This window comes from Microplitis demolitor, chromosome 4 (assembly GCF_026212275.2).
Source record: "Microplitis demolitor isolate Queensland-Clemson2020A chromosome 4, iyMicDemo2.1a, whole genome shotgun sequence".
Taxonomy (NCBI): domain Eukaryota; kingdom Metazoa; phylum Arthropoda; class Insecta; order Hymenoptera; family Braconidae; genus Microplitis; species Microplitis demolitor.
The window spans coordinates 2,966,963-2,989,563 of record NC_068548.1 but is presented as its reverse complement, the minus strand read 5'-3'; the positions used below and the strand labels follow the sequence as shown (position 1 = coordinate 2,989,563).

At 28.5% G+C, this 22,601-nt stretch overlaps 5 protein-coding genes across 18 annotated transcripts; 2 read left to right on the top strand and 3 right to left on the bottom strand.

The window, feature by feature from the left end:
* Positions 1-1,440: 1,440 nt before the first annotated feature.
* Positions 1,441-3,585, bottom strand: LOC103570176 (aurora kinase C). Its single transcript, XM_008547812.3, has 5 exons — positions 3,317-3,585; positions 2,633-3,240; positions 2,417-2,551; positions 1,777-2,167; positions 1,441-1,708 (listed from the first exon to the last, which is right to left on the bottom strand). The coding sequence occupies exons 2-5, from the start codon at positions 3,103-3,105 to the stop codon at positions 1,634-1,636; spliced, it is 1,074 nt and encodes a 357-aa protein (XP_008546034.1). The 5' UTR covers positions 3,106-3,240; positions 3,317-3,585; the 3' UTR covers positions 1,441-1,633.
* An 837-nt stretch (positions 3,586-4,422) lies between these two features.
* On the top strand, positions 4,423-10,455 carry LOC103570178 (helicase POLQ-like). Of its 5 annotated transcripts, none has more exons than XM_008547817.3 (15): positions 5,216-5,303; positions 5,625-5,754; positions 6,545-6,717; positions 6,792-7,068; positions 7,159-7,355; positions 7,540-7,685; positions 7,746-7,983; positions 8,041-8,181; positions 8,317-8,737; positions 8,798-8,955; positions 9,019-9,114; positions 9,200-9,373; positions 9,478-9,591; positions 10,113-10,247; positions 10,306-10,455. In XM_008547817.3, the coding sequence occupies exons 3-15, from the start codon at positions 6,643-6,645 to the stop codon at positions 10,393-10,395; spliced, it is 2,262 nt and encodes a 753-aa protein (XP_008546039.1). In that variant the 5' UTR covers positions 5,216-5,303; positions 5,625-5,754; positions 6,545-6,642; the 3' UTR covers positions 10,396-10,455. The 5 variants fall into 5 exon arrangements, with proteins under 5 accessions (XP_053594791.1, XP_053594790.1, XP_053594792.1 ...); XM_008547818.3 differs by having other exon boundaries at positions 6,545-6,721; XM_053738816.1 differs by lacking the exon at positions 5,625-5,754 and adding an exon at positions 4,423-4,532 and having other exon boundaries at positions 4,630-5,303; positions 7,540-7,983.
* A 529-nt stretch (positions 10,456-10,984) lies between these two features.
* LOC103570177 (ribosomal RNA-processing protein 8) lies at positions 10,985-12,686 on the bottom strand. The gene is made up of 3 exons (XM_008547813.3): positions 11,748-12,686; positions 11,294-11,530; positions 10,985-11,219 (listed from the first exon to the last, which is right to left on the bottom strand). The coding sequence occupies exons 1-3, from the start codon at positions 12,269-12,271 to the stop codon at positions 11,006-11,008; spliced, it is 975 nt and encodes a 324-aa protein (XP_008546035.1). The 5' UTR covers positions 12,272-12,686; the 3' UTR covers positions 10,985-11,005.
* A 230-nt stretch (positions 12,687-12,916) lies between these two features.
* Positions 12,917-18,967, top strand: LOC103570180 (vacuole membrane protein 1). Of its 10 annotated transcripts, none has more exons than XM_053738821.1 (6): positions 12,965-13,020; positions 13,217-13,252; positions 15,933-16,283; positions 17,041-17,550; positions 17,630-17,899; positions 18,180-18,967. In XM_053738821.1, exons 3-6 carry the CDS (start codon positions 15,957-15,959, stop codon positions 18,309-18,311), a joined length of 1,239 nt encoding a protein of 412 aa, XP_053594796.1. In that variant the 5' UTR covers positions 12,965-13,020; positions 13,217-13,252; positions 15,933-15,956; the 3' UTR covers positions 18,312-18,967. The 10 variants fall into 10 exon arrangements, with proteins under 10 accessions (XP_053594797.1, XP_008546046.1, XP_053594793.1 ...); XM_053738820.1 differs by having other exon boundaries at positions 12,966-13,020; positions 13,217-13,257; XM_053738822.1 differs by lacking the exon at positions 13,217-13,252 and having other exon boundaries at positions 12,917-13,020.
* A 557-nt stretch (positions 18,968-19,524) lies between these two features.
* On the bottom strand, positions 19,525-22,552 carry LOC103570181 (beta-1,4-galactosyltransferase 7). The gene is made up of 6 exons (XM_008547825.3): positions 22,083-22,552; positions 21,804-22,006; positions 21,496-21,719; positions 20,796-20,942; positions 19,841-20,445; positions 19,525-19,680 (listed from the first exon to the last, which is right to left on the bottom strand). The coding sequence occupies exons 1-5, from the start codon at positions 22,189-22,191 to the stop codon at positions 20,199-20,201; spliced, it is 930 nt and encodes a 309-aa protein (XP_008546047.2). The 5' UTR covers positions 22,192-22,552; the 3' UTR covers positions 19,525-19,680; positions 19,841-20,198.
* Between the last annotated feature and the right edge of the window lie 49 nt (positions 22,553-22,601).

The window sequence follows — 22,601 nt, the reverse complement described above, 5'->3', positions numbered from 1 at the left end:
CATATGATAAATAAGCAAATAAAAAATGGAGAAAGTTAACAAATAATTCCTTCAATGTTAACTAAAAATATTAAAAAAAAAAAATTAAAATTAAGGCAGATGAAATTTTGTTTAATGACAAATTTCTGCATTCACTCAAAATCATGTTTTTTTCCAGCTTTATTAATAAAGTTTATCAAAAATCATTTTAAAAAAATAATTGCGTTTTTTTTATATTATATATAATTTAATATTTAAAATGAATTAATCGTTTCGGAATAAATCGAAAAATTGAATAATGAATTACGAATGTACTGAATTCCAATGCAAAAAATTTATTATCAGAAAAATTATAATTTAATGCCAGTACGTGACATTTTTATTTTAATTAAATAGAAATTTTTTTTAATTACCGTAAGAAAACAAAAATGAAATTATGATTTTATAATTTTTAATAAACAAAATTCAATAACAGTTATATATATAGATATATATATTTGCTTTGTTTAATTATTGATATTTATAAAGAACTCTAACAAAGTTAATTTACATACACAAAAAATTGAACAAAAAAAAATACTGTCATTCAAGCTCGTTATGTTTACAAATAAATATTTGTTGAAAAAATATACTAAATAGAGCATTTTTTATGAAATAAAAGAAAACGAGTATTGAGAATATAGCGATAAAAAATCATTCTCAGATATTTAAAAAAATAATTACGTTTTTACGTTATTCTAGATTTGTAGAGCGCATTAAAACATTTATGTAAGATACTGTGATATATCATTGTTTATTATTTGTTTTGATTGTATTTGATCAAATAAAACCGAGACAAGAAACTTTAAGTCATTATTACCTACAAGTAAAAAGTCATATAAATTACAAACTAACGATATTATTATTTATAATAATTGTTTGAAATGGTGACTCCACTTATTTTCGACCGCAATAAATTTAAAAATTGAGTTAATATTTTAAATGAAACATTAAATTGAGTCAGTCGGTCATCAGACAGAAGTCCGGGGCTTCAAGAATTAAAAGTGATGAAGTTTGAATTTTTTTCAATAATTTCAATTCTTTTATTTGTATATATAGATATACAGTTTGTATGGAGTGACCGCTTCTCAATTCTTTTCAATCAGTATTTTTAACCAGGGTTCAGATGTTTGTCGGCTGACTGACTGATCTGCATCTAGATCCAGTACAAAAAAATTATAAATCATCCAACGTCACGTCTCAGGTTACTCTAGCAAACGTCTCCGAGGTCTGAGTCTCATGTCTCGTCATGAGTTTAGACTACAGACGACAATGTTCGATTCGCAGACTAAACCCCCATTATAATTTCTTACTTCTTTTCTATTACAACATTGAATTCACTCACAAAAATTCATAAAAAAATTTTTTTTTGTGTAGAAATCTGACGGAAATAAATTTTGTAAAATAAATTACGACCATAAGTCAATATAATCTTTGTAAGTTTTATTTATGAACTTAAAAAATTATAGAACTTATAAAACATGAGCTAAATTTGCTAAAACAATACATAATCGTCAAATCTGTGAGCATTACAAGAATAATTCATGATTTTATTACTTTAACAAATGAAAAATTATTTTTTTAGGATAGTAAACAAATATATAATAAAACAAAATTAATGTTTTAAAATCCAAGGGTGAGCGAGTACATCGTCCCAAGGCAATCGTTTTTCAGGTTTGACGACAATCAACTAAAAAAAAAAAGATATTTTAATTATAATTTTTTATAATAGATGATTTAAATATGACTTGCAATTACCCTTGAAATTAAATCGCGTGCTCCATCACTGACATAACTTGGGAATGTATATTGAGCGTTTACTATTTTAGAACGAGTTCCTTCATAAGTTTTGGCTATAAATGGCGGATTACCAGTCAACAATTCATAGCATAAAACTCCAGCCCCCCATAAATCAACAGTATGATCATGCGACTTCCCAAGAACCATTTCGGGTGGTAAATAGTCAAGTGTACCGCATAAAGTTTCTCTTCGAGAAGAAGGAGCATGAACAGACCATCCAAAATCGGCAATTTTCAGCTCACCATCTCTTCCTAATAGCAGATTTTCAGGTTTTATGTCACGATGAATGACTTTTTTACTGTGACAATATTTCATAGCATCTGCTAGCTGACGTATGTATGGCGCAGTTCTGAAATCAATTAATATTACGTAAATATACTAAAGCGAATATAATTCCCATAGCTGTACATCCTTAAAAGCCTTCCTTCTAAGGATGACATTTAGGTGAAGTTCGAAGACCACGGAACAAGTTACCGTGATTTCGTACGTCATCTTAGGCAAGTCTATGTAGTATCTATCAAAAGATTCTTGTGATCAGTGCTTTGACCAGCAACTTGTGATGGAAATTGTTACATAGGTATATATTATTATTATATACCTTTTGTCATCGAATCGTCCATCAGGTGCTGCTTTCAAAGCTTTATACAGTTCGCCATTAGGTGCAAATTCCAAAATAAAATAGACTCGTCTATCATCATAAAAGTAACCGTACATACGTAAAATATTAGGATGCCTGTTGAACAAAAATAAAATAAAAAATTTAATCTCTGTTATGAATCAAAATAACACATCTAATACTAAAATAATACGTTACCGTAAATGTGTTTGAATTTCAATTTCTCTGCGTACTTGATGTTCAATTTTACCTTCTTCTATTTGATTAATAAAAAGTACTTTCATTGCAATTATAAATTTCGTTCGTTTTTCTCTAGCCAAGTAAACATTTCCAAATTTTCCTTTACCCAAAGGTTTTCCAATTTCAAAATCAGTCAGTGTCCATTTTTTTGTTTGATTTGACTGCTTATTTAATTGACGTGACTTATCATTATGTTTTGTATTTACATCGTTTCCATTAACTGGTTTAGCTTCAGAATTTGATTCTCGGCAGTACTGAGAGTTGGCTATTTTTTTTTCTGATAGTACTTGAGAATCACTTTTACTCTTTGAGTTTTTAAAGCCGACTACGTTATCAGACTTTACATCATTGACACATAAATTTTCTTTCAATTGATTAGATTTTGTTGGTTTATTTGACTGCATTAAATTGTGTTTTAAATTGGTATCCATCACTTCAAATGTAAAAAATAAAACGTGCACAGAATAATTGCCAGTTGATTAAAGTTTTATTTTTTCAAATTCATATATTATGACTTGTGTAATAAAAAAATTAACTGATAGAATTTCCTATTGCATAGAATTCAACTAAAATCAGATAATAAAATATATTAATTATGAATATGACGAAGTATTCAAAAATTTTGATTCATAATTCTGATACCTTGACAACAGAAGCTGATGAATAAATAATTTTAACAGAATATTAAAATAAAATCTTCTGTTATAATATTCACAGAGGTTTCAAATGTATGACAATTATATTAATAACCACTAAAATTATTTGAATTGATATTTTAAATCTATTTATTAAAAAAATTTATGTAAAATATTTAATTTATGATTGAAACGCGATTTCCAACAGACATGACTAAATTTTAAATTCTTACAACGTATTTTTAGTTTATTATATTTATTGCAATTTCTAATGTGGACAGAGACCTCTTTACTTCATAAAACAAGTCACAAAAAAATTTATTAACAACCTAATTACGGGATATTCTTTGAGAGCAGATTTATGGAAATTGACGGAAATTTATTGCGAGTATTTGACTTCAAATTGCACTCATTTAGTTTTTTTCTCTTGCTTTGGTTTAACTTCAAAAGCAGCCCTAAAATTAACGAGAGTAGTTAAAGTATGACGCATATTGTTGTCAAAAGTTTGAAAATTTCAAGTTAGTAGCAATTTGATATCAAACTAAAGGAAACTGATAAATTGTCCTGGCTCGCTCCCCAGAAGTCAGATTTTCTAAATAAATATTCGTTTAGCAAAAGTTTCCTTCAACCTAATAATAAAATTGTTACCTACTAGCCCAGTATTTCAAACCAGGTTTATTTTTGATCCGGGTTTTAATTATAATTGACATTTCCATGAGTTGACAGGAATTGGTAGTCAATTTTCTCAGAAAGTTGGTGGGAGTAGATTGCCGTCAACTTTCTAGGAATTGGTAACAATTTGTAGTCATTTACAAAAACTTAAAATTGTCATCAACTAAATCACAACTAATTGATACCAACTTTCTGACAGAAAGTTTTGCTATCAAGGTAAGCCCGGTTTGAAAAACTTGCCGTAAGAAATATTCTGACTTTTGACAACAATATGGATACAACTTGAACTACAAATTGTCATAAATTTACGCTTGCTTTTAGAAGACAACTTGTCAAAATGTTTCCTGAAAGTTACAAATAAAGAACCTAAATAACAAGTTACTTTTATTTCGACAGAAAGTTCAAATTAAATATCAATTCTATGCAGTTCAAATTCCAGTCGTAGTTTTTTGTCAACTTGCCGCTAATTGATTATTGGTTCGTTCATTAGTTGAAGATTATGTTGGTAAAATCTTCTCCTAGTATAATTATTGGGTGACAAAAGTCTTATGGTAGAACTGTTTATGATTACTGTTTATGTTTATGATATAAATGCAGTTAAGTAGCAATTTATGTAGTAAACCTTTTGTTACACCATTCTTTAAATAGATTATTCATAGTTTAATTTAACTTCCTAGTATGCCCAAGATGTTTCGTTTTTATTAATTGATTCAGCGAAAATTAAAAATTTATCAAGATAAGATTTGTATAAAATGCCACATCTATTATATTACTAAGATTTATCAAATGAAATAGTCAAAGTTTGATTGTTTGTAAATTGCATTTTTGATAATTTTATCGTTGAAAAAAAAAAATTCCTAATTCAGTTGGTCGTTAATTTATTTTGTAAATAAAAATAATAATGAATAATAAATTAACGAAAGATTTAAACGCAACACTTGAGGAAGATATTTATGTGCCTGAAGATTTTCAGTGGAATGAAACATCTTGGATTGATGACTCGATAATTTCTGAATCAAAAATCATTGATTCTAATGCACTGAACAGTAGTATAGAAAGTTTTGAACATCTAGCAAACAAAATTAATAGCAATGATAATGAAATGCTAGACATTCACAGTAATGAGATAAATAAAGTAGAAATAATCGAAAATGATGAATTATTGACTCAAGATTTTAAATCTACGATGTCTACTGATTTAAATCAATATTCTGCTGAAACGGAAAAAAATACAAATGATTTGAATCAACAAAATTTTTATGGGCTTCCAATACAAGTTGAATCTTTAATTAAAAAAACTAAAAATATAACTCAATTGTATGGTAAGTAAATTTTCGATGTCAGCTTAATCATCAAATTTGAAAATAAATAAAATATGTAAACTGTATAATAATAATAAATTGACAAGAATAATACTGATATGTTTAAAATAATGACAGGTTGTAGAATCCTCTTAAAGTAATTATTTAAAAAATTCTTAAGTTCGTTAAGTAATACCAGAAAAAAAATATTTATCTTAACTTATAACTCTCCAGCTTTGTTACTTTTTATTTAGTATTCTTACTACAGAACTGCAATGAAGATTTTTTTCATGAAAGTTCATATCATACTTTAGTAGAATCATTATTTCTTTTAAATTTAAGGTAAATGACCTCTGTGCAATGATTTATCGCCAATTCATCTACTCTTAAAGAAAATTTCTACTTTTGACTCATGAATCAATGAGCGTACAACAATCCGAGACATTTCCACACTCAGAGTATTTTCTTTAAGGTCTGTTTATTGCTTTTTTTTGCTAAAAAACATTTTTCATTGTGTGATGCTCATTTTGGTAGAAAGAGGAGCATTGATTTCATAACTGCATTGATTGTAATTACGGAAATCTTCCATGTAACAATTTCTATTACAAGTTGATGGTCAAGGCACTGATCACAAGAATCTTTTGATAGATACTACATAGATTTGCCCAAGATGACGTACACAAGACAATCTTGTAGTAGTCTTGTACTATTTTTATGAAAGTATCTTGAGGAAGTCTCCTAGGTATCTACGTCTTTATATACCTATTAATCTATCACAAGATATTAATGCAAATGACACTTCTGGAGCAGATCTGGCGCAAGATATGCGTTAGTATATGCAAGCAATTTCTGGTGCAAAATTAGCTCAAGTCACTACCAATGCACCTTGAGCAAGATATCTTCAATATTCTTGCCTAATTCTTCAAGTGCAACATAACACAGTTTTTTTTTTAAGTTTGACAAGACTTGCAATTTAAAACTTTGTAGCAGTGTCTGCAGCATGATCCATAGTTATATAAAGACGTAGACAACTAGTGTACTGGTGACCAGACTTGGGCAAGATTCTTATATGGCCTAGTACTACTAGATTTTTTTCTTATTTTAAAGTCATGCACATATCTATATAAATTAAAACCTCTTCAGTTAGGATCATCTTTAATATCTTTCAAACCATAAAAATTTTATTTTTGTTTTTCGTTTGCTTTTCGTATTTTTTTCATTTATCACGTAATAATTTTAAAAATTACATATTTATTTTAAAGATTGGCAAGATGAATGCTTGAAAGCTGTTAATAATCGTGAAAATTTAATTTATGCGCTTCCAACAAGTGGAGGGAAAACTTTAGTTGCTGAAATACTTATGTTGAAAGAAATTTTGTGTCATAAAAAAAATGTTATATTTGTGCTACCTTATATTGCCATTGTACAGGAAAAAGTGTGTAAGAGATTTAGAAAAATTTATTACACGACTAGTCATTCACTAAAATAATCTGGAAATATAATTAACAGATTCAATCAATGGCACCGTTCGCTATAGAATTAGGATTTTTATTAGAAGAATATGCGGGTGGTAAAGGTCAATATCCGCCAATTAAAAGACGGCGGAAAAATACAATTTATATCTGTACGATTGAAAAAGCGTCTGGGTTATTGAACAGTTTAATAGAAACGAATAGATTAAAAGAAATTGGACTTGTTGTCGTTGATGAATTGCATTCTCTGGGTGAAAACAGTGGCAGAGGTGCAACTTTAGAAGGATTCCTAACTAAACTCATTTTTATAAATGGTAAATTTGTTTTCATATTCTATCAGAATAGTAGAAATTAAAAAAAAATCTTCATTATTTATACTGTTAAATTTACTTTATACTCATCAGAAAATATTCAAATTGTCGGAATGAGTGCAACTATTGGAAATCTTAATGAAATAGCAGAATTTTTAAAAGCAAATCTTTATACAAAAAATTTTCGGCCTGTGCAACTTAGAGAATACGTTATGTGCAATGACCATTTATGTCAAATTGATTTGAATCACGAGAACATAATTACACATGGAAAGAAAATTAATTATTCCGTGAGTACATTATAATTTTATCTATATTATAATATAAAAAATATTGTTGAGAATTTTGAGATATTAGATAAAAATGAAAGTAAAATTTTATTCCCATATAAAAAATTGTTAGACTGTAAAATATTTCCAACTCTTTACCATTAAATAGTTTCTAATTTTCAATTTATCTTTATAATATATCTAGTATCCAGCAGCTGCATCTAAATTAGATCCTGACAAAATAGGTTGTTTAGTTATGGATGTCATTCCCGAACACAATTGTTTGATATTTTGCTCAAGTCGAAAAAACTGTGAAAATGTTTCACTATTATTAACGCAAGTCCTTCACAGGTATGAATGTTTTCTTATAACTATTAAAACCTATTGCAATAATTATTTTAACTGTATTAGATCTTTAATAGAATATAAAAAGAATGACAAGAAGAAACTTTTAGAAAATTTGAAAGATGACAGTAGAAGTCTTTGCCCAATTTTGTTGCAAACTGTTAAATATGGAGTAGCTTACCATCATTCTGGGTTAACTAACGATGAGAGAAGATTATTAGAAGAAGCATTTAAGGATAATATTATTTCCGTAATATGTTGCACATCAACACTGGCTGCAGGAGTAAATTTACCAGCAAGAAGGGTAATATACTTAATTAATAAATCTAAAAAATGTTAATTATTACCTATCGGTTTTAAGGTGATTCTGCGAAGTCCATACATAGGAAACGAGTTCATAAATCTGAGTAAATATAAACAAATGATTGGTCGTGCTGGACGAACTGGAATGTCTGAAATAGGTGAAAGTATTTTGCTGTGTAAACAATCGGAAATTCCGAAGGTATTTTAATTATTATTATTTGTTTGTTTTAATGCTCAGGGGCTGATCCCCGGTAGTCTGACTCTATCGAGGGTCGCTTCTGAGCACCATCCGTTACTGCTGTTATGCATCATCAACAATTATTATTATAATTAGGTCCGAGAACTTTTGAGATCTAGGATAGAAGACTGTGTAAGTTCTCTAGGTACCGAAGAAAATCGTGGAATAAATAATTTAATTTTAAGTTCTGTTATGCTTTCAATCGCAACAACTCGCAACCAATTACATAATCTTGTATATTCATCATTACTTAAAGTACAAGCTTCTCAACTTAATGTAGATATAAAAAAGTTCACTGATAAGGCCATAAAAAACCTCATTCAAATTCAAGCCTTACAAGTTGATAACAAGCTTTGTATGAAAGCAAATATGAACGTTACAATAAAATCACAATCGTCTAATGAACTGATGGCTGTAGAAGAAAATATTTCAGACGTAAATAAGTGTCAACGGTCTATTGTGCTGACAGGATCAAGCTGTCTGAAATTATCTAACATAGGGAAAGCTGCTATGAAAGGTACGAAACAAGAAATTTTACTCTATAACATAACTAATTGGTGTCATTTCAATTGTTAAGGATGTATTGATTTAAAAACTGCGTATATTCTTTATGAAGATTTGAAAATTGCTCAGAAACACTTGATACTTTGCAATGATCTTCATATTTTGTACTTAGTCACGCCCTATCAATTGGCAGATCAATTGACGCCCATCGGCCTAATATACTATGAGACGGTAAGCCGTTTATTTGTCTTATTGTTTATTTTCAGTTTATTTTTAAATAAACATTTATTTAAGATCATTAATTTGCCGCCATTATCAATGAATATTGCGAGATTATTAGGAATCAATGAAATCGTAATTATGAAATTAAGAGACGGACTAGTACCAAAGGTAAATTACCTCTTTATTATGATCATTACTATTGTAGTATTAAAGTATTGTTTGATATTCTTCTTTTTTATGTCTGGTTTCAAAGAATGTTCCCGAAAGAGTTATCCGAAAATTTTATTTGTCTCTAATTTTAAATGAACTGAGACAGAACCAATCATTGTACGTAGTCGCTGATAAATATCAAGTAAATCGTGGAAAGATACAAAATTTATTGTCCACTACAGCATCATTTGCTAACTCAATTATTAGATTTTGTGAGGTATTATTTATGAAGATAATTTAGAAAATAACAAACTTTAAATTTTCATTTCTTTATTTTCACAGTTCTTTGTTTAAATATTTTTCAAATTCAATTTTTCATAGGAACTTCCAGAGTTTTGGGCATTTACAGAGTTATTCAAAACATTCTATAAAAAACTCATTTACAATTGTTCAGTCGAGCTGGAGTCATTCATGGAGTTACCTGCAGTGAAAGCGGTATGTTCAAATTTATTCCTTATTATTTTGTTTAAATATAATAATAATCAATACATGAGTAGTGAATTCGAGTTGTGGCAATTCATGTTATTTTTTAAGAATTTTCATTTGTTTACGAGAAAAAAGTAGAAGAAGTTTTTAAAAAATAAGAGCCGGCTCTTGAAAAAAGAAAGAAGTATTCATATAATGATTTTTGATTCATAATATTAATAGTTGAACATAAATTTAAAGTAATATCGAACTACTGGAAACTGATAATGTTTAATCGCAACTCATACTAGTTTTAACATTGAAGAGATTTTTGCATGAAATAGTGGCCCCTGTTTAGAACTCAGCCAAAAACATCTAATTCAAAATATCTTAGTCACTAATATCTCAATGTTAGAATAAATATTTTCCCTAAGATGTTAGCATGAGATTTTTTTGTCCAAGCCGTAATTTCTGATATAAAATGAGGAAGAGCCGCACAAAACAATATCATCTATTTTGTTTTTCTTAATTATTATTTTTTCACAAAATAGGCTCGAGCGAAACAAATATATAACGCTGGATACAAAACACTACAATCTATTGCGTCAGCCGATCCAAAAGAATTTCAAAAAAATATAAACCATTTGTCACGAAAAGACGCTGAACGAATAACAGTTGCAGCGAAGGTGAGTTGATACATTCAATTGTTCCAGGATTTTTCATTAAGTTAAACAATAATTTCAGCTTCTATTAATTTCCAAAATGGAAGACCTAAAAGAAGAAGCCGCCGAAATTCTAGATGGTTTGGACACAGAAATTTTCCTTAATAATTAATTTGTTGAATTTTTATGAATTTTCTAATTTATTTAATACAAAAGTATTTACTTAAAATTATTTATTGGTTCAATTTATTTTGGAATTAGATAAGTATACTTTATCGTTTATTTATTATAAAAATAATAAGTATAATAGATTCATAGGATATAAGAATAATGTGCTCATCAGATCGATATGTTTGAAGACCGACATGCTCGTTTAAGCGAGCACAAAAAGAAATAAATCACATTTTGATGAATGAATACTTAATTCAAAGTTTCGATCATATCAAAATATGTGATACACAATTTATAGTTTTTTATCAATAAGTTCTAAATATAAAAAATTTACTATTAATTTAAATATCATCATCAAAGTAGTTTTAAATATTAATATGAATAACCCTGATTAGAAAGTCCGACTAAATTAGTTTGAATTCGATATCTATCAGATTCAATCAGAAATTTCCAATTCAAATTTTTCACTCGGATTCAATTGGAGTTTTCAATCAGGGAAAAGTGTTAATCGACCAAACGATTTTCAATGCTTTCTTATTCATAAGATAAAACTTTTTACATATGAAAAAAAAGAATGTACAGTGAATTCATACATTTAAAATGGACTATATTCATCTTTTTTTATACAAACAAGGTTTCAAAGATATCTGCGGTAAATTTTTACATTTGATATCAACATTTTTAACTTTCTTAAAATCCATAAAATAAAAATACTTATGAGAAAGATCTTTCCATGTGTATTTAAATCCATAGAATGCTAATGCATTTATAAACTCATTTACGTCATCAAATCTACTGGAAATTTCAGCTATTTTGAGAATACCACTGAAAATATAAATAAAATATTAATGAATCAGTTAATGAGTTTTATTTTAATAGTTTATAAATAATGTACGTACTCGGTTTTCAATACTCGATTAGCTTCTAAAATATAATCGTGTAGATTAGTACCCATGAGTGAAAGACAAAAAACTACAACATTGATGCCGTTGGTAAGAAGTGGAGTATGAGCCATATCACAGGCTGTTATTTTATCATTAATCGCAACCAAATCTAAAGAATGTACTTTTTGTTTAACAGATTCAGCTAGTCTTCCTTCTCCACAACCAAAATCCGCAATGATGTAATCTTTCGGCCTGAAAATATAAAATGAATATAAGATAGTATATCACACATCCAAGGAGGAAAGTAGTACATTCCGACCCACGTGTATAATTGTCTACTCGAGCCAAAGGTGTGGCAAACACGCGTATTGGAATGTCCTACTGTTCTCCTTAGGTGTGTAACATACTATTTCATCCCTTGTCATACAATATACTATTATATATATGACCATGTCTTAATTTTGCTTACATTTTTTTAATAGCCGCGATTATAGTGTTGAGTGGATTTAATGACCACTGCTCTAATTGATACTGATAGCCTTCATGATAAGCTTTAAAAGCATTTGGATCTTCTTTGAACATCTTACGTGATTCTGAGCTTTCATTATTATACAGGGTATCATTCAAATATCTGAACCTCGATGCTCTTAACTGTGAAACAATTCGCTCTCGCAATTGCTCAGATGAGCTTGGAATATTTAAATTATCCTTTTTTTTTAACTTGAGTAACTGCTGTATTTTTTGTGTGTTTATTTTACTATGACTTTCATGTTGGTTACTTTTATCATTTTTTTTTATTTGATGTAATGTGATTTTTGTACTTGCGATTTTATCATTTTTTAAGTGTTTTAAATTAATTTTATTTGTTCTCTTTTTATTACCAGCACTCTTTTTTGAACTTTTCTTTGAACTGCTATTATTCAAATCGGATTTTTTTTTCTGATTGGAAATTGGTTTCTTATTTTTAACGGGATTTTTTTTATTAATTTTCATTTTTAATAGCCTAAACTTTGATGCATAAATTATATGATCTATAGAATAATTAATTATAATTCTAGTTTTTAAAAAAATTGTTTACTCCACGTGCTTTAAATCAGCCGATTACAGTAACAGCTGTAAGCAACAACAATAATGAGAATAGTAATTTTTAAAATTGCACTAGGGTGTCACAATTTCACTATAGATCACTAACAGAAAGAAAAAATACTATCAGTCTGTGTTCAAGTTTGTAATTTGAAATTTGCATAATAAGACATCCCACTTTTTGCTGTCAATTGTGGGGACGGATTCGGAAAATTAGTCGGGGGACAAACTTAAAACGGGATACTCAAATACTTTGAATTACTCAGCAAAAGTTTCCGTTAACTTGACAACAAGCTGCTGCCAACCATTAAATATTCTAACGTATTTAAATTCTGTAATTTGAACCACAAGTTGGCGCGCAAATCTGCTGCTCTTTGAACACAAGTTGACAGAAAATTGCAGAAAAGTAACCGACAAGTAAAAGCTGGTCAATTTGACCAAAATTCTGGAGAAGTTGGCATAAATTAATTGACATAAGATCTTAACGTCAAATTTCAGTAGTAGCTTTCAGTAAATTTACAGTCAATGGCTATCAGGTACTAATTTCCAGAACTATACAGTACATTTAATTTTTTCTTGACCTCTTTACATCTCCATAGCAGTACATACCTAACAGTCCTCATAAATTTTTTTCTTCTAACTTACTGTCAAAAATTAAAGTTAAGTTCTAGTACTCAACAGTTTAAATTATTTATTTATTTATAAATTATTCTCAATTGAATTAATAAACTTAATTCAATTGAAATCTATCAATTAAATTTTATTCTATGAAATTATGACTCATCAATCGTGATTTTTTCTTTACTATGTGAGTGCTGTAACTTTAACCTAAAATACTTAATCTTATTTATATAGTGCCATTAAGGAATAGTTACATTCTTCACAAATACAGTTGAGTAAGAGATTTTATATTTTATTTAGATTGGTTTTATTCTCATTGAAAGTCATTTTTACTACTCAAGTAATTTTGTATTACTTGCAATTGAATTACAGTGGATTGACTTATCTATGACGTGGAATGTTTTAATTTGTTTAAGCCGTGGTACTGTTGAATGTCGCTGTCTTAAAGATTTATTACAAAGTAGTAATTAGACATGGTATCAATAAACTGTCAGTTGAGGTGAAAACCGTAAAAGTAAAAAAAACTCTTACTTTGACAACTATATTTGAAAATTCAAAATTTAAGGTCTAGTTTGACATCTCAGCACTCCCGTCATGAGCATTTTGCTCACAGGACACTACAGTCTAATCGAAACTCTGAAATAGGAGACATTCTCGAAAGTTGCTGCAAATTTGGTTGAAGATCTATGATTTTACCCACAAATTTCCAAAATAAAAGTTATCACCCCAGGGCTTGATGAGAAAAAAAAAACAGATTTTTCGCAAATATTTCATAAACAACAAAAAATTTGTAAAAACCTTTCAAACATATCTTGAAAGGAAAAAAAATTGACATATAAAAGTATAAGAAAATTTTTTAAATCTATAAAAAGTAACAATAGATTTTTGAAATTTCGAAGCTTAAATTTTTTGAATTTTTACAAGGATGCGCTACTAAAGTAGAAAAAAATGTGGACAAGCTGTGGTATGGCGATACTTTATTGAAAAAATAAATGGATCTTTACTTACATCTTCAACATCAGAAAGATCAAAGTTTTTAAAAAGAATGATAATTTAAAATGACAGATAATAGCACAGCAACAGCATCATCATTTTTTTTCATTATCGATTTCCTAGAAAAAAGATTTATCAGTAAGACTCGACAGTATTTATCGCTGAGTACACATTTAAACATATAAATTATGAGGGTGTGTATGTACATATGTGACGCGAGATAACGTGTCGTACCGGAATCACATGTCTATTTAATCTCTAATAACTTCATCTGTTAATTTGATGTTGACAAGCATTCTTGTTTCTATTAACTTATTCAATTTTTACCTCCCGTACTACTACAATTATCCAATTTGCCAACTAGTCAAAAATTTATAACTAACTTAAGCTGATCAAAACATATATTTCATTTTTTACAGTTGGATCCTTACATTGATACCGTTTTTAGTTGCATGGGTACCAATAAAATCTTTGGATTAAAAACTTGATGCAAATGCAACTTTTTTAAAATAATTTCTACTTAATCAACCACTAATAAGAACGAATGTATCAATTTCTTTCACTGTGCTGCGATGCTATGACTGTTGCTCGCTTTTGGTAGAATAAAAAAAATAAATGACACTTGGTAGAATACGTTAAGGCTCGGCCATACATAACAAATTTTCGAATTTTAGATTTCTAATGACGTTTTAAATATTTATAAGGCTCGGTGATAAAAATCTAAAATATTAAGAAATCTTTAAATGCTAAGAAATTCTATCAGTGTGCAGTTCTGCTTATAAGAACTTTTAATCGGTGCCACACAAATATATTTTCTCTAAAAACGAATTAGTGAAAATTATTATTGTCAGTGAAAAATGTATCACTAATTCAAATAGTGGTATACTTTTCACTAGCAATAGTGAATAGTCACTATTTCAAATTTAAGAGAGTTTCATATTTACAATTCAATTATCATCAAAAGGTCACTTTAAAAAAAAAAAGATGCGGGTTTCTTTATGGTGGAAATAAGATGATATAAGATCTAGGAATTCCATAATAATTATTTTACTGTAAAAATTTTGATGGTAAATGAAAGAAGAATAATTCACAAACATGTTACAGCTAATAGGTGAAATATAACTATTTAATTTTTAAAAATTTTTAGAAATTCTCAAAATTAGACATTTGATACGAAATCATCTTGTAAACTTTTCAAAAAAACATTGTTGCTTATTCCCAAATTGATATACTGATTTTATAATTTAATCTATTTTATTAGTATTAATTACTGTTAACTGACTACTTTGTTCTGCTATTACTTATTTTATTTTTTTAAACTTCCCGCTAGAAAATTAAAATTTTCAAAACAGCGAGTTATTGGTTTCAGTCTGGTTTTCAAAAACTGAGTTTTTGTCAAATGTCGAGCTTCTATTGAATAATATATATATATATATATATATATATATATATATATATATATATATATATATATATATATATATATATATATATATATATATTCATCCTGCATTTAGTATAAAATTGAGCTCCCTCATGATTGAATTAAAAAGAGGGGAAATATGTTTGAACTTTGACACCAATGACTTCGTGCTCTTGTTTTCTTCTGTTGTAATGGCGATACTGATAAAGTCTTTCTGTTATCTCTTATTGAAATTGTAGATCAATTTCGTGCTAACATTAAATAAATGAATTGTATTGCATCTTCTACATCTGATTCCAATAATAATCATGTTGTGCATGACGCACTCGAAGGTCATATTATCATTGATATGGATATTGAAGTTAATAATAGTCTTTTTATTCAACTATTTTAGCTGACATTTATGTATATATACGCGGCAAAGTGCGCGCGCGCATGTGTGTGTGTTTTGTTTTTTAATACAATGAGATGTAAAGTTAATATAATCCGAAGTAATTGAAGTATGTATTTTAAATACTTGAATTTATTTTACAGATAGTCCAATTGGGAGAGAAAGTAATGGAGATGAAACAAACTACTCAACGACGACAGAAAGATTCTAATCAATCCAACGGTATTCAGCGGACATCAAAAAAGAACCACCCCACAGCAGATGCACGTTCAAAAGCTGCTGAAACAAATGATAAGAAAATTACAATAGATGCTGACAGTTTAACGATATGGCATCATCCTATCACGACTTTTAGCTACTTTATACAAGAATTAATTCTTAACTGTATTAATTTAACTAAAGAAATATTGAGGTACAAAAAGACTGTATGGGGTGTTGTATTCTTAGTTGCATTTTTTATCACTCTCAGGTCTTCTTCAGGTCCTCACCAACAAGTGAGTCTTTTACTAACAATTATTACTACAGTTTTGTAACACGTGCTCAAAAATATTCGGCTGTGTTTTAAAATAACATTTTACACAAATTTTTATGTTGTTTTAACATTATTCATTTGTGTAAAAAAAATAAAACAGAAAACTTTTAATATTCTCTGTTACCGGTTCTAAAACTTTTACACATTCTACAGTAAATTCAACACTTTCTTAGTGTTTCTTTAATGAATTAACACACGACCTATGTTAAAATTATATTTTAAAAGTGTCAACACTTGTTTGGACAGGAACAGTGAGCAAATGTTACTTTTGTTTTAACTAAAGATTTTTGTGTTAAAAATAAACCGGCCAAACAACAAAAAAGCAGTATGTTAAATTAACACACAAAATTGTTAAATATTTAACACAATTGCGAAAATTTTTCACTATGAAATTTTAGATAATATATGCATGTACCTAAAGATCGGAACTTTTTTCGCGCATCGAATTAACACTCAATTTTTTTAAACTTTGGCGAATACTTTTTTACTGTATAGTGACATCACAAGCCTTTGTTATATTAACTGAAGCTATCCTCTGTGGATACATCCAGGGTATTTCCTGAGCCTGTTTACAATAAGTATTGTATATATCTAGTATGAACGGACATAAAGCGATACCTGTGAAGTATTTAAATCCTCACACGTCTTGTTTTACATTCATTCGTTGTAGATATCCAAGAAATTTTTACGAAAAATGTTACAAATAATATAATTTTTAGGTATTAAAAGTTTGGGAAAACATTCTATTATGGTGGCTGTATTGGGTCGGACTTGGCGTACTGTCAAGTGTGGGTTTGGGAACAGGCTTACACACATTCGTGCTCTATCTGGGTCCTCATATAGCAGCCGTTACAATGGCTGCATATGAATGTGGAGGCTTAAACTTTCCAGAGCCACCTTACCCTGATTCTATCATATGCCCTACAGTTGTAGATCAAGCTTGGGCCGCAAGTATTTTTAATATAATGAGAAAAGTACGCGTAGAAGCAATGCTCTGGGGTGCCGGTACGGCTTTAGGCGAATTGCCACCATATTTCATGGCTAGAGCTGCAAGAAACAGCGGAAAATTTGATAAAAGTGATGAGTATGACCAAGAAGATCTCAAAGAATTGAAGGCACTTGAAGCACTTGAAAGTGGAGAGAATGTTCCCCTAATAATGCGACTTAAATTAGCCATGAAACATTTCGTTCAAAAAGCCGGATTTTTCGGAATTCTTGCTTGTGCTTCAGTATGTTTATAGTTTCCTTCATTATTCTTATTTTATATTTTGAGTATAAATAAATTATGACATTTATAACCAATTGTAGATACCAAATCCGTTATTCGATCTTGCTGGTCTTACTTGTGGCCATTATCGTATTCCTTTCTGGACATTTTTTGGAGCGACCCTTATTGGCAAAGCTATCATCAAAATGCATGTACAACAATTGGCAGTTATTATTGCCTTCAATGAAGAACTATTGGATAAAGCCATTGGGTTATTAGCCGTTGTACCATATTTTGGCAATAAATTTCAAGAACCATTGAAGAAATACTTGGTTGAACAAAAAAATAAACTTCACAACAGTTCTAGTGTGGTAAATATGAGTTTTATTTTTAATGTTTGCTCCTACTAAGTCATATTATATTTATTTTGCACTTTTTCTAACGTAACTTGAAACTTAATTGAATTTTTTCGTACAGCTACGAAGCTAACAAGTGCTTTTTTCATAGAATAACTTTTTTATGTGGTTCTAAAATTTATTTTACTTCAATTATATTTGCACTTTCTTTGTAACTATTGATACTTAAATTCGAGAAATTTATCCTCATTACAGCATTGCTAATTTTTTTTTTTTTTCATTTATATTTTTGTAGGATAGTACTACAACTATATCATGGCTATTTGACAAATTCGTAATCTTAATGGTGTGCTACTTTCTTATAACGATAATTCATGCTTTGGCGCGCAATCATCATCGCAGGCGAACTAAATCGTGTGTTGATTGAAATAACTGAAGTTTTAAATTGGTGAATTGCGTGTTATTATAAAAAATTAATACGATAGCAGCTAAAAATATTTATACAAGATGTTTTTTGTACATTGGAGTTATACTGAAATAAGTGTGAATCGATGAAGTGTCAATGTAAATATGTATAATCAATTAATACGCTCTTTTAAAAAGAGAATATTAGATAATAATTTTTGCATAAAATAAATTAAAAAATTTTACTGTTTCTCTTTTTAATGATATTTATAATTGTTTTATGATTATAAATTCAATATTGTGTATTATACTAAATTTGACATGAAGATTTCGAAACAACATCCATTTTTGGAGACCAAATAATTGAATAAAAATAAACAGCCCACACACTTCGAATTTTGATTTTAAATTTATTATTTTACCTGTTAATTTAAATAAAATATCATTTTATTTTATATTATTAATTAATCATCACCATGACCAAATATATTTAAGGGGCCAACGCAATAATTTGAAAATTACGAAACTTAATAATTGTTCATTCATAGTCTTGGTAAAAAAAGAAAAAACGATAGTATTCTGAAAAACCAAAACATAAATTTTATTTGATGTATAAAATATTCCTCAGTTGAATTTGCATTTTAAAAAACTGGATTGAATAAAAATATAAAAAACTAATGTACAATACGTTTTTATTTTCGAAATGAACTTAAAAAAATTTTCAGCCGATGGAAAAATTCAACTGGTTTGTGCATTCTCTGAAATGCAATTTTTTTTTTTTTCGAAAATTTTCTTATTGGTTATTATTAGCAACCAGAATGACGCCTGGATCGAAATAGGGACAAATCAAGCTGCCACCTCAAACTTCAAAATTTTTAAATTTCAAGAAACCTAACTATACAAAATAGTGCTATCTCACGAGCAATGAATGGGTGGCGCCTAATAATGACACGAAAAATATTTTGAATTCCACTGAGCTGATAAATTCTTATATGTATATAAAAAGTATCAGATTTCTGACTTGAAGTATCATCTCAGAAGTTTTTTTTTAAATCGTGTTGGCAGAGACTAATTTGCAGACACACGTCATTAATGACTGATCATTCCCATCTGAAACATTGAGGTTATGGTGGCAGGGCATTAATTATAACGGGAGTACATGCAATTAATACTTAGGTTACTGGTCTTCGGGCGTAAGAATTAAAATGGGATCAAAATTAATTGAAACGTAGGGATCGGGTGTAAAAATTCCTGTTCTTTTATTGGGACATGTACAGTTGATTAAAAAAAAGTACATTTGTTAATCTTCATCACCAGACTCGTTGGTATTCTACACTCGGGCGACCTTTTATCTCTGAACGTATGAATCTCAATATAAATTGACCAGATACCTGAAATTTCAAAATAATTTTATTTAAAAATCTTAGGTTCGTTAATTAAATCATAAATTTTTTGGTCAACACAATTTACTTGTTTAATATAATAAATTAATATATAATTTATATGATTAGAGTTTACTGTAGTCTTGAAAAAAATGACAGTTGTACTTACATCTGGTAATTGACGAATTTTTTCCAGACTACTTGTGAAAATGGCGTATATTTTTGAAAATCGTTTTATTATCATAAATATGAGCATTTGTGGTGTGTACTTTTAATTTCCCAAATGTTTAATCTCATTTATCGATCAATTCTACTCTGAAGTGTAGAATCGTAAGCTTTGATTAATTCTATGAAAAATTTTCGACAAATTATGTTTCGAAAGTCCGATACAGATTTTATTGGATAAACAGTTTATAAAATGTCATAATTCTGTTTGCGTTTTTTTTTTGTTCTTGTGAAAATAATTTTATTAATATTTTTTTAGAATTGACTTTAGTCGAATTGAAAGAAAAATAATTTGAAAAATTTTACATTATGGAGTTTTTTTTTTCATTAGTTTTTGTACAGTCACACCAAGGTGTGAGTGTTTTATCACAATTCAAGGCAATATTCAAAACAGTTAAAGGTACATCAGATATCGTAACATTTATTACTTGTTCTATTTTATATGATACATTATTTAAGCCTGTTTGGCGATCTCGTTTTCTCGTGATTTCCCGCTGATTAAAACATTTGATTGTATCTCTTTTTCGAATATTTTTGTCATGAATATGTCTATAACATATATAATACATTTATATGATTAATATTCTCAACGTGGCTTTGGTCTACATAAGTGGGACAACTTTTATTAATTTTATAAAAATTAATTAATAAGTTCTTGAAATAATAATTATGATTTATTCTGTTATCTAAAAAAATAATTTTTTCTCATTGAATACTTTATACATACTTGTATCTTATGTCTGTCCATGACATAAAGAAATTAAGATACAAATAGTGTACTAATTTAAAATTTATTACAATTATTACCCGTAATTATTTCAATCTCGAATTTTTATTGTCATTGAATACGAATGTAGAACAAAGCTTTTTTTATTTTATGCAATTCTTTAGGTTCTTACTTGAAAGTATTTTGTGATCCAGTTAATATATTTTGTGGCCTATATACTTTTAAGTTAGCTTCTTTTAACCTTACATAAAATTCATCATCTTCTAAACCCCAACCCCAATATTTATTTGACATTCCATTAACCATTAAATAATGTTTTCTAAAAAATATACAAGAATCTATTAGTTTATAAATTTGAGTCTTAGGTTTTTTAAATCGAGAACTTTACTTAGAGTGGGAATATTTCAAATTATTAACGTTAAATATATAAATTAAATGAGAAATATGAAACTATGGTCAACAGAATAGCAGATTCAGTGAATGCGCTCTGTTCAGATGTGAACTTCTTCAGTTGTCTCTACCCATAATTTCGTACGAACGTTAAAAAGCTGGTACTGGATTACAACCAACTAAATGTAAACCCCTGTTTTTAAGTATTAATTTGTATAATTTATTCTTTACGGAACATGAACCTGAAGATATTAAGAGAAATTAAATTCTTAACGTTTTCCGCAAACATAATTTACTAAAAATTTAGTTTTTTTCAAAAATTCTAATTCGTCTCAAAGAAAAAATGTTTTGAAAATCTTCTTTAGCATACAAGTGCCAATAAAATGCTCTATGTATGTGAATGTCAGAGCGAGAGTAAATGAGATTTTTCCCCAAGAACATGCTTACACAAGATTTTTTTACAACAAATGTCGACTACAAACCTTGAGACGAGTAAAATTCCTCCTATAAAAGTTGGATAATGATAGCGGGGATGTAGTTCTGGAGAAGATATGTGAAAAGGTCCATCATCAGGAAACCCATATGATAAATTATTATTCAGAGGTAATAAATCTATGTCATGCATGGCAATATAGTCGAAGTCACTTTTAATAAAAATAAACCCTACATTAATAAGAGAGGCTCTATTAAATCTAAACTTATCTACCTAAAAAAAAAAATAAGATATTTCACGTTAAATATCGAGTTAACTTTCCATGTTCTTAGATATTTTTTAAAAAATTTCCTTTACCTGATGCAGTATAAATATATGATAATCAATATTTTGGTTATCTAAAAATTGTTTCATATGAGGGGCAAACTGCAGTAGTTCTTCGAAACGATCACGAAATGGTACGAGAACTGCAAGCTTATTCTGTGATAGTTTGTTTCGTTTCACAACATAGTCCGATACTTTCATGGAGCGATAAGTTTTTTCATTACAGCTACAGTTATCTAGAATATAATTTTTGTTAATAGTAAATATATTTAGTAATTTAGAATTATAAATAAAATATTTTTTAAAATATACCTGAGTTCAAAGGCAAAGTACTTAAGATACAAGAAAAAATGAATAAGATAAAAATACTGATGAGTAAATATCTATAAGGAATTTTCTTCCAATAATTCCAAGTGGCCATAATTTAAATTTTATTTAAGATACATTACTATGAACTATTTCATATCTTTGTCATCATGTTATAGATTCAACTATACCCCATAACTGAAACATGCCTGAGTATAAATAATTTGAAGACAACCTCCAACGTTACTTTATAACTATAGAGGGTAAGGGTCTGCCCTACCCTCCATACTGCAGCCATGGAGATTTCCTGTCAGTTTAGTAGCAAGTTCTCGTCAAGGAAAAGAAAACGACTCAATTCTAAAACCGGAATCAGACGGCAAATTGTCAGCAAAAGTTTGAGCAAATTTAGCGGTAAAATTTCTGTCGATTTTTACAGTATGTAATCAGAAAACTGAACAACAGTTGACGTATATTCTGCTGTCAAATTGAAGATGACTGTGAAAGTAGCAGATAGAAGACAAGTAT